The 12,080-nt window shown below is 39.4% G+C and overlaps 2 protein-coding genes across 2 annotated transcripts; one reads left to right on the top strand and one right to left on the bottom strand.

The window, feature by feature from the left end:
• The first annotated feature begins 1,710 nt into the window (after positions 1 to 1,710).
• On the top strand, positions 1,711 to 4,081 carry LOC104990378 (olfactory receptor 4C3-like). Its single transcript, XM_010842441.1, has one exon. The coding sequence runs from the start codon at positions 1,901 to 1,903 to the stop codon at positions 2,825 to 2,827; it is 927 nt and encodes a 308-aa protein (XP_010840743.1). The 5' UTR covers positions 1,711 to 1,900; the 3' UTR covers positions 2,828 to 4,081.
• Positions 4,082 to 11,174: 7,093 nt separating this feature from the next.
• Positions 11,175 to 12,074, bottom strand: LOC104990396 (olfactory receptor 4C45). The gene has a single exon (XM_010842460.1). The coding sequence runs from the start codon at positions 12,072 to 12,074 to the stop codon at positions 11,175 to 11,177; it is 900 nt and encodes a 299-aa protein (XP_010840762.1).
• Positions 12,075 to 12,080: the final 6 nt, after the last annotated feature.

The following is a 12,080-nucleotide window of genomic DNA, read 5'->3' as shown; positions in this document are numbered from 1 at the left end:
ACCCTGTTTATTTAACTTATATGCAGAGTACATCATGAGAAGCGCTGGGCTGGAAGAAGCACAAGCTGGAATCAAGATTGCCGGGAGAAATATCAATAACCTCAGATATGCAGATGACACCACCCTTATGACAGAAAGTGAAGAGGAACTAAAAAGCCTCTTGATCAAAGTGAAAGTGGAGACTGAAAAAGTTGGCTTAAAGCTCAACATTCAGAAAACGAAGATCATGGCATCCAATCCCATCACTTCATGGGGAAACAGTGGAAACAGTGTCAGATTTTATTTTCTGGGCTCCAAAATCACTACAGATGGTGACTGCAGCCATGAAATTAAAAGACGCTTACTCCTTGGAAGGAAAGTTATGAGCAACCTAGATAGCATATTCAAAAGCAGAGACATTACCTTGCCAACAAAGGTCCGTCTAGTCAAGGCTATGGTTTTTCCTGTGGTCATGTATGGATGTGAGAGTTGGACTGTGAAGAAGGCTGAGAGCCAAAATATTGATGCTTTTGAACTGTGGTGTTGGAGAAGACTCTTGAGAGTCCCTTGGACTGCAAGGAGATCCAACCAGTCCATTCTGAAGGAGATCAGCCCTGGGATTTCTTTGGAAGGAATGATGCTAACTAAAGCTGAAACTCCAGTACTTTGGCCACCTCATGTGAAGAGTTGACTCATTGGAAAAGAGTCTGATGCTGGGAGGGATTGGGGGCAGGAGGAGAAGGGGACCACAGAGGATGAGATGGCTGGATGGCATCACTGACTCGATGGACGTGAGTCTGAGTGAACTCCAGGAGTTGGTGATGGACAGGGAGGCCTGGCGTGCTGCGGTTCATGGGGTCACAAAGAGTCGGACACGACTGAGCAACTGATCTGACCTGATCTGATCTGATGTTTCCAGGAATATAATAGATGGTTGGTGGGTGCGATGAGTGACAGTTTTTGTTTAATCAAAACTTAGAATAGCGCAAACATTTCTTTAATGTAATTAGGAGAATAAAGCATGAGTAGGAATATTTTGTCAGATGAGATTCTAATTTACAAGGACATTGGTTAAGACAGAATATCTCTTCTTCCTCCTCCTGTAGCTTCCTTTATGTAGTGAATAGGCAGATAATCATTTAATAGAATCTTTCACTGCTGGTCACTTTTAATTTTTTAACTTTGACTCATCCCTGTCGATTGTAGAAGGACTGGAAGCCTTTAACTAGAAGGATTTCACCAAGTCCAGAGAAAGTAAAGCCCAGACATACATATAGTGTGTACAGCAAGGGGGAAGAGTAATTTAACTTCTTATACATGATACTGCCCGCAGCTCAGGCAGAAGTGGGAGCAAATGAACAAGGAGAAACAGAGAACTTGGGCGTCTCCAGCTGCAACCAAGTCAATGTCTCCCTACTCTACTTCAGTTTGCTTTGCATCAATTTCTGTTACTATTGGAAGCACAACAGAAAATGTAGCAAACCTCATTGCAAGGAAAAAGGGTTAATTCAAAGGGTATGAACTATGCATGCAGAGATTTCAGAAGATCCTAAGTATTCATGGGTTTCTTGAGAGCCATTGTATCCATGTGGAACCCTGCTGAAAACTGTCAGAGATGTTTTCTGGTCAAATTAGAAAATCGATGTCCACCAAATGTTCCATTTAACAAAATAAATTCTAGAAAATTGAATAATTATTTTCATATAATAACTTAGATATCTATTGCCCAGTGATGCTAAAGTTAACAGACATGCTTACATTTTGTGGTTAACAGGATGAATCGGTACACAAGTTTTGGAACAGAAAGGGTTAAGAGGGATGAAGAGAAGTGGGTTTGGCTAAAGGAAATCTTGTAACATTTTGTGTCTCTCTTGACTTTATAGGCAATGCTGTACTCGCATCCTCAGTGTCCTTGAACTCTATGGAAATACCACACAACATCACAGAATTTTTCATGCTGGGACTTTCACAGAACCCAGAAGTGCAAAGAGCTCTCTTTGTGGCCTTTTTGACCATATACGGGATCACAGTTTGTGGCAATATTCTCATTGTGATCACCATCACCTGTAATCCCACGCTGGTTTCCCCTATGTATTTTTTCCTGGCCAACCTGTCCTTTATTGATACCTGTTATTCTTCTTCTATGGCCCCTAGACTCATAGCTGACTCCTTGTATGAGGGGAGAGCCGTCTCCTATGAGGGTTGCATGGCTCAGCTCTTTGGAGCTCATTTTTTTGGAGGTGCTGAGATCATCCTGCTCACGGTGATGGCCTATGACCGCTACGTGGCCATCTGCAAGCCCCTGCACTACACGGCCGTCATGACCAGGCATCGCTGTGCCCTGCTGGTGGGGCTGGCTTGGCTGGGGGGCTTCCTGCATTCCCTGGTTCAGCTCCTGCTGGTCCTGCAGTTGCCCTTCTGCGGGCCTAACGTGATCAATCACTTTGTCTGTGACTTGTACCCCTTGCTGGAACTTGCCTGCACTGACACCTATGTCATCGGCCTGCTGGTGGTGGCCAACAGTGGCGTGATCTGCCTGTTGAACTTCCTCCTGCTGGCTGCCTCCTACCTGGTCATCCTGTGCTCCTTGAGGTCCCACAGCGCAGAGGGGAGGCGCAGGGCCCTCTCCACCTGCGGGGCCCACTTCACGGTTGTTGCCTTGTTCTTCGTGCCCTGTATGTTTACTTATGTGCGGCCGTCATCTAATTTATCTATAGACAAAAACATGGCAGTATTTTATGGTATCCTGACTCCCATGTTGAATCCACTCATTTACACTCTGAGAAATGAAGAGGTAAAGAATGCCTTGACAAAGTTCTTCACACAGCAAGATCTTAAATGTAGCTAATAAGTTGGAAAGTAGGAAATAAAATGGCTTTATTTTGGAAAGTGGAACAAACCAAAACCTGTTACTTATTGCCATATACATCTTAATCCATCTTATCCATTCCTTCATCGTCACAGACTTCATTGATTTACTTAGACTTTCATATGAATTGCCTAATTTGATAATAAAACAACTATATGAAATACATATGGCATGAATGATTATTATTCCTGTTTTAGAAATGAAGAAACCATATCTACAGATGTGGTTAATTGATTCATTAAAAGTATCTAGCTTTGAACTGCCTGAAACAAAACTCAGAATCAGTTATTTTTGATCCGTCTTACCGATCTTTAAATGGCAACCTATGCTGACATCATTGGAGTCTGTATGATAATCAGTTGAGTTATAGAAATGAGAGGCAAAACCCTTAAAGCAAATAACTTCACTCATCGCCATATGTAGTAGTCTGTGTGCATACAAGTCTGGCTTCTCTTCCTTCTCATCACCATTTACGGCATCAGCAGCACAGCTGCTACGATACAGCAGAGGGAAGGTCTCAGTTCTGGAGACAGATCAACCTGAGTTGAGTCTCAGTTCCCACACTTCTTCATGGCACAACTAGAGGCAAGTGGCAAAGCTTTATAAGCCTCTGGTGCTTGTCTTGAAAATAGACACAAACGTGTCCAAAGCAGTATCATAGGAATTAAATTAGACAATCTATGTAAAGTTTTTCATCCAATTTACAGCACATATGGCCCCCTAAATTTAGCTGCTATTTCTACTTCAACCTTCTGTAACCTTCCATAAAGAGGCTGCTTTCTTTCACTTTTCTATATCTATTTAAAGTTTGAAACACATACTTCATTTAGAACAGACTGGCTTATTTTTCTGCCAATGATGGAAATTGACGTTTCCTTATATATTTACTGACTCTGTTTCAAACTCTGAGGGATCCTAGTGTTCTGGAGTTTAAAACATGCATCCATATTCATTTTATTCCTTTCCTGGAATGAGAGGAATGAAACTCTGACCACATTCATCCCTATAATTTACAATAAGCTTATATCTTGTTTGACAAATGATTTGTAATTCACTGTGCCACAAATATCCATTTTTTACACTAAAAAAGGAAAAACCAAAAAACTAGAAATTAGTATGGAAAAATAATTTTCCTTCTACAGGTATTCAAAATCAGTCTCCAAGAACCATTAAGTTCAGAGATAATTAGGAAATAGTTATTGCTTTACCCTGAACTTCTATGCATAACAAAAACAACAGTTGCCGAATTCTTAGGCAAAATATTGTCTTTCTTAACTTTACCACATTTTGATGATGTAGTTAATAATAGCTAAGTATAGCAGACCTTGAGCCTTTACCAATTCATTTTTGCTGTTAGATTATAAAAATATAATTGAGCTAATTTTCCAATTAACTACAAAATATGAAATCATTGGGAGGGTTAGTAAAAAGTTGCCAAGCCAGCTTCAGGAAGCTTTCTAGAAAAGAATACTTTTGAAATTCAAAAAGCACTTTTATTTTTATTACAGTTAAAATAGCAAATAGCCAAAAGGACTGATGTAGTGCCCTCTTGTTTTTTGTTGTTCAAGTCGTGATTAACAGCAGCTCAACCATCTTATAAATACTGCTCATTTTTGAAAAATTTCAACCTGTTGGAATAAACACATCAGTAAATACCACCAGAAGTTTTCTAGATGATTTATAAATTATTGCTGATCTTGTTTACAAAGGAAGTGTTATCTCCAAGACTATGTAAAATATTTTTCCTCCTAAACACATATCTCTTTTAGAATTTAGAAAATAAGACTGGCAACACACACACACATGTGTGTGTAAATCCACTTATAAGCCCACTACCTAAAGGTAATCACCATCAACAATTTGGTAACTATCCTTTTAATCATCATCATCTTTTTCTTCTCTTCCACTTATTCCTTCAGCTATTTCTACAAACTTGGTTAAGCTTCTACCATTCTAAAAGTTACTCTCTGGGACTAAATTGTTTCTTTGTTTAGTTTACAAGGCATCTTAGGCAAACAAGCATTTCTGATCCTCAGTTTGCGCATCCAGCAATGGGCAGTTTAGGGGACTTCCCTGAGGATCCAGAGGCTAAGACTCCACGTTCCTATTGCAGGGGGCCAGATTCAGTCCCTGGTCAGGGAACTAAGATACCACAACAAAGCCTGAAAGCAACAGCTACTGAGCCCTAGGGCTCTAGTGCCCATAGGCCAGGACTAGAGAAGCCCATGTGCCTGAAGCAAGACCCAGTGCAGTTCAGTTCAGTCACTCAGTTGTGTACAACTCTTTGTGACCCCATGGATTGCAGTACGCCAGGCTTCCTTGTCCATCACCAACTCCCGGAGTTCACCCAAACTCATGTTTATAAGGTTGGTGATACCATCCAACCATCTTATCCTCTGTCATCCCCTTCTCCTCCTGCCCTCAATCTTTCCCAGCATCACCGTCTTTTCAAATGAGTCAGTTCTTCACATCAGGTGGCCAAAGTATTGGAGCTTCACCTTCAGCATCAGTCCTTCCAATGAACATTCAGGACTGATTTCCTTTAGGATGGACTGGTTGGATCTCCTTGCAGTCCAAGGGACTCTCAAGAGTCTTCTCCAACACCAGAGTTCAAAAGCATTAATTCTTCTGCACTCAGCTTTCTTTATAGTCCAACTCTCACATCCATACATGACTACTGGAAAAACCATAGCTTTGAGCAGATGGACCTTTGTTGGCAAAGTAATGTCTCTGCTTTTAAATATGCTGTCTTGGTTGGTAATAGCTTTTCTTCCAAGGAGCAAGCGTCTTTTAATTTCATGCCTGCAGTCACCATCTGCAGTGAATTTTGAGCCCCCAAAAATAAAGTCTGTCACTGTTTCCATTGTTTCCCCATCTATTTGCCATGAAGTGATGGGACCGTATGCCATGATCTTAGTTTTCTGAATGTTGACTTTTAAGCCAAGTTTTTCACCCTCCTCTTTTGCCAAAATAAATATTTTTTTTAATTTTTTAATTAAATTTAATTTTTAATTTTAATTAAAAAATTTAAAAAGCAGCACAATCTCATCCTTATGACCTTATGAAAGGAGATTGACTATGAAAAGCATTGTATCTGACAAGTGATAGGAGTCTAATGAGTTGTCAAAAATATACTTGTGTGATAAAAAGAAAAAAAAAAAACTGTATCTGGCATTATTATTCCACTGGTCATGGTTACATGTCTATTGCTCAGCTACTTAATAAAAAGTTTATCATCTCTCTTGAACTCCCCTACCTCAAGAAGAGTATTATTTTATTTATTTATATTTTTTTTCTAATTTTATTTTATTTTTAAACTTTACATAATTGTATTAGTTTTGCCAAATATCAAAATGAATCCGCCACAGGTATACATGTGTTCCCCATCCTGAACTCTCCTCCCTCCTCCCTCCCCATACCATCCCTCTGGGTCGTCCCAGTGCACTAGCCCCAAGCATCCAGTATCGTGCATCGAACCTGGACTGGCAACTCGTTTCTTACATGATATTTTACATGTTTCAATGCCATTCTCCCAAATCTTCCCACCCTTTCCCTCTCCCAGAGTCCATAAGACTGTTCTATACATCAGTGTCTCTTTTGCTGTCTCGTACACTGGGTTATTGTTACCATCTTTCTAAATTCCATATATATGCGTTAGTATACTCTATTTATGTTTTTCCTTCTGGCTTACTTCACTCTGTATAATAGGCTCCAGTTTCATCCACCTCATTAGAACTGATTCAAATGTATTCTTTTTAATGGCTGAGTAATACTCCATTGTGTATATGTACCACAGCTTTCTTATCCATTCATCTGCTGATGGACATCTAGGTTGCTTCCATGTCCTGGCTATTATAAACAGTGCTGCAATGAACATTGGGGTACACATGTCTCTTTCCCTTCTGGTTTCCTCAGTGTGTATGCCCAGCAGTGGGATTGCTGGATCATAAGGCAGTTCTATTTCCAGTTTTTTAAGGAATCTCCACACTGTTCTCCATAGTGGCTGTACTAGTTTGCATTCCCACCAACAGTGTAAGAGGGTTCCCTTTTCTCCACACCCTCTCCAGCATTTATTATTTGTAGACTTTTGGATCGCAGCCATTCTGACTGGTGTGAAATGGTACCTCATAGTGGTTTTGATTTGCATTTCTCTGATAATGAGTGATGTTGAGCATCTTTTCATGTGTTTGTTAGCCATCTGTATGTCTTCTTTGGAGAAATGTCTATTTAGTTCTTTGGCCCATTTTTTGATTGGGTCGTTTATTTTTCTGGAGTTGAGCTGTAGGAGTTGCTTGTATATTTTTCAGATTAGTTGTTTGTCGGTTGCTTCATTTGCTATTATTTTCTCCCATTCTGAAGGCTGTCTTTTCACCTTGCTAATAGTTTCCTTTGATGTGCAGAAGCTTTTAAGGTTAATTAGGTCCCATTTGTTTATTTTTGCTTTTATTTCCAATATTCTGGGAGGTGGGTCATAGACGATCCTGCTGTGATGTATGTTGGAGAGTGTTTTGCCTATGTTCTCCTCTAGGAGTTTTATAGTTTCTGGTCTTACGTTTAGATCTTTAATCCATTTTGAGTTTATTTTTGTGTATGGTGTTAGAAAGTGGTCTAGTTTCATTCTTTTACAAGTGGTTGACCAGATTTCCCAGCACCACTTGTTAAAGAGATTGTCTTTAATCCATTGTATATTCTTGCCTCCTTTGTCAAAGATAAGGTGTCCATATGTGTGTGGATTTATCTCTGGGCTTTCTATTTTATTCCATTGATCAATATTTCTGTCTTTGTGCCAGTACCATACTGTCTTGATAACTGTGGCTTTGTAGTAGAGCCTGAAGTCAGGCAGGTTGATTCCTCCAGTTCCATTCTTCTTTCTCAAGATCGCTTTGGCTATTCGAGGTTTTTTGTATTTCCATACAAATTGTGAAATTATTTGTTCTAGCTCTGTGAAGAATACTGTTGGTAGCTTGATAGGGATTGCATTGAATCTATAAATTGCTTTGGGTAGTATACTCATTTTCACTATATTGATTCTTCCAATCCATGAACATGGTATATTTCTCCATCTATTAGTGTCCTCTTTGATTTCTTTCACCAGTGTTTTATAGTTTTCTATATATAGGTCTTTAGTCTCTTTAGGTATATATTTTTAATGGACAACAGCAGAATGAATACATATTCATATCAAATATATTTGCTAATTTTAAAAAATTAACACAGGAAAGTACTACAGTATAAGCCAATTGTTATGTATAAACTAGTGCAGATGGAGAAGAAAATAATTTCAAAGGAATTTCCTATTACATGGGAATCAAAAAGTTTCGGAATCACCACCCAGTCACTAGCCAGTTCTTCTCAGACTCATGCATTTCAGGTCTGTTAAAAGAAAGTCCACTTTCCAATAGGTTAACACATGAAGGCCAAAAGGTTTCAAGAAGAGAATTCTAAAGATTCAAGGGAAACATGAGAAATTTAGTTTATTGGCTGTTTATATTAGGGGGGTGCAAAATGGTTTTGGTAAAGCACTAAGGCTGTGGGTCACATAGGCTTAGATTTAAATTCTCATTCAGCCAAACTTAAGACAACTGATCTCTAGCAATATAATTGACCTCTCTGACACTTTGTTTCCTAATTTATGAAATGGGAATATTAATATGACTGCAATTATTGGGCTGTAGTGAAAATTAAATAAAACAAATATAAACCACTTTGCACAGGGTGAAAACATAAGTAAGAAAAGCTGTCATAATTTTTACACTAGCATTGATTTATTTACATTCACACCATCCTTAACATAGGTTTACCATTATGTTCAGATGAAGAAATATTTAAGACAGAGATAAGTTCCACAGTTTGAGACAAATTAAAGAAAGACATAAATTAAGGTCACAAATCTGTTTCCTCCAAAACATATAAAATGAGTGAGTGCTCAGATGAAGACTTTATTCACAGAAAGGACTCAGTAAACAGCTATCATTATCATCACTATTATCCTTCCTTTTATATCATCCCGTTTCATTCCAGCTTTCTTGGAGACTACAACTAGATATTTAAAAGATATATGTGATTTTTTTTAAACACACAGTTGCTTACATATATTTACAAAATGATCACTCATAGGAGGTTATGGCAAAATAAAATATCTATTTTTTTATAGCAAACAGGGATTTTTTTTTTTTTATTGAAGGATCATTGCTTTACAGAATTTTGCTGTTTTCTGTCAAACCTCAACATGAATCAACCATAAGTATACATATATACCCTCCCTTTTGAATCTCCCTCCCCATCCCACCCCTCTAGGTTTAAAGCCTTTATACATACAGTGAGATCTAACCTGATAATAAAGTCCGAAGAACATGAGAAATGAAAAGCCAGCATCGCCTGATATTCAAATCCTTGGTTGAGAAATCTCATGAAAACAAGTTTCTGAGCTCTCCCTCAGAAATCGCAAGCTCTGTACAGAGATGGGCCTTTTGGTCTCTGGAACTGAGCTGTCCCTTATCCTCTTTCTTCCTGAGGACAGGATCAGGACAGGATCCTGGAACTGAGCTGTCCCTTCTTCTCTTTCTTCCTGAGGACAGGATCAGGACAGGATCCACCATCAGTGAGAGCTTCTGAAATAAGTGCTGCTCAAGTATCTCACAGCTGATTCCACCAGCTCTCCCACTTGTCACTGTAGAGATATTTAAGGGCATTTTAATCCCAGAATAGGGAGTAGGTGAGGGACTAGCTCTCAATATTCAGAGACCTGGCTCTGGCTTACATGACACATTTTGCAGTGAAGTGAGGCTGGGATGGACGTTTGGTCTCCCTGTGATTGTGGTTAGTGAATAACAGTACTGGTTTCTGGGCTCCTCCATCAGGAACCACTGTCCCCAACATCCCTTATGCTCTGGTGGCATCTCTGAAGGCTACGACAACTTCTGAGCAATTTTAGCTTTTCAGCAGACTCATTTTCCCAATTCAGTTATTTAATCCTCACCACTTAAGCAAGTGCATAATGTTAGTTCCCTTTTACAGATGAAAAAACAACAACAACAAAAAAAAAGGCAGAGAGGTGAAGCAACTTGCTAACACTGACAAAGCTGATTCACGCTGTAGACGATGAGAAATCAAGAGTTTTTAAGCCAAAGCTCTTAGTTCTGATTTCAAAACAACTGACTGTTTCTAAATCTCTTAGAATTCCCTTACATTTATGGTACAGATTCTTTTCTATAACACAGATGTGTGATTGCTGCCAAGTTCTGGGCACACATTCTTGCACTTGGTCACTTGGTCATGTCCCACTCATTGTGATGCCATGGACTGTAGCCCACCAGGCTCCTCTGTCCATAGGATTTCCCAGACAGGAGTACTGCAGTGGGTTGCCTTTCCTTCTCCAAGGGATCTTTCTAACCAAGAACTGAATCCATGTTTTGGGCTTGGTAGACAGATTCTTTACTACTCCACCACCAGCAAAACCCTCTATGAGACACTTGTTCTTAAATCACTGGTGATTTCCCATAACAGTTGCTTCATTTTCAGAGTCTTCTTTTCCTTTTTTGGAGTCTTAAACTACTTTAATGTACAGGTATTTTCTGCCTTAACTGTACAGACTTTATAAAGTATATTTCTTTTATGCTCGCCAATATTCTATTTCCAAGTCTTTTTGCGAACTATGGTACAATTTTTGAAAGCTACTTCTGTATGCAAATTCTCTCTTCTTGGGAATGTGATAAGTAAAAAGTTGGTTTTTTTAATTACTGTAGTGGGAGAACATTTATAAACCTCTCAAACCAAGGGTGATCAGAAAAAGTATACTTTGATAAATGTACGTTTAGAAGAGTTTCTTTACAGTTCTACATTTTTTTCATGTATAGTTGCTTTCCCTCTTTTAAAATAAAACCACTCTAGCTAAAGTGCTTGGTATAATGAGTGTTCAAGAATATTACTGTTGATCTGTTGCATACCCACAATCAGGGCAACATTATGACTTTTGTGAGCCCTTGGTACTTACATCCTTATAGACCATTTCCTCCATAAAATATTAAAAATCATATTTTCTGACTGCATTTTTATATAGACTATAATCCAAGTTGAATTTAAATTATATTAATTTTTTTCCTGCTGTTTTCAAAATAAAACATTTCAGGGGCCCTTAAAACTATTGTGGGCTGTAGGCACTGTGTCGACTATGCCTTAATGGATAGCAACCCTGGCTTACAATATATGAGCCCCTGAAAAAAAACTGATCCAGACTAATACAGGAAATAAATTTCTATAAAATATCACTAGTGTTTTTTTTTTAACCTGAATACTCCACACAAGGTTTATTCATCACTAGTTTTCATTATTTGTCCCAGAGCTTCTTCATGACATTTTTCACTTCTGCATTTCTCAGGGTGTAGATTAAAGGGTTCAGCATAGGAGTTACTATGGTGCAAAACACAGTCACAGCTTTGTCAATGGAGAAGGAGGTTGTGGGTCTTAGGTAGAGGAACGAACAAGGTACAAAGAACAGGATGACAACTGTGACATGAGAGGCACAGGTGGACAGGGCTTTGCGACGCCCTTCAGAGCTGTGAGTCCTCAGGGAGCGCAGGATGACAACATAGGAAGCAACCAGCATTAGGAAAGTTAGCAGACACAGTGACCCACTGTTGGCAGAAATCAGGGGCCCCAGAGAGTGAGTGTCCGTGCAGGCTAGCTCCAGGAGAGGTATTAAATCACACATAAAGTGGTCGATGACGTTGGGGCCACAGAATGGTAACTGAACCATGAACAAAATCTGGATCCCTCCATGGAGAAAGCCTAACGCCCCAGACATTCCAACCAGGAGAGCACACACGGGTCGACTCATGACGGTCATGTAGTGCAGGGGCTTACAGATGGCCACATAGCGGTCATAGGCCATGACAGTTAACAAGACAATCTCGGCTCCAGCAAAGAAATGTTCAGCAAAGACCTGAGTCATGCAGCCACTGAAGGAAATGGTGTTCTTTCCAGAGACCAAGTCAAAGACCAACTTGGGTGCTATGGAGGAAGAGTAGAAAGCATCTATCATGGACAAATAGGACAGAAAATAGTACATGGGAGAGCCGAGGGCTGCGCTGGTGAAGACGGTGATGGAGATGAGCAGGTTACCTGCCAATGTGATCAAGTAGATGATCAGAAACACAGCAAATAAGAGTGTCTGCAGTCCTGGATTCTGGGTCAGGCCCAGTAGGATGAATTCTGTTACATTGCTCATCCTCTC

Source organism: Bison bison, unplaced genomic scaffold, assembly GCF_000754665.1.
Source record: "Bison bison bison isolate TAMUID 2011002044 unplaced genomic scaffold, Bison_UMD1.0 scf7180017864178, whole genome shotgun sequence".
Lineage (NCBI taxonomy): Eukaryota > Metazoa > Chordata > Mammalia > Artiodactyla > Bovidae > Bison > Bison bison.
This window is presented reverse-complemented; position numbering and strand designations above follow the sequence as displayed.

What these genes read in the sequence shown, in the direction of transcription:
- LOC104990378 (XM_010842441.1), top strand. Translation starts at nt 1,901, where the DNA reads ATGGAAATACCACACAACATCACAGAATTTTTCATGCTGGGACTTTCA.
- LOC104990396 (XM_010842460.1), bottom strand. Translation starts at nt 12,074, where the DNA reads ATGAGCAATGTAACAGAATTCATCCTACTGGGCCTGACCCAGAATCCA.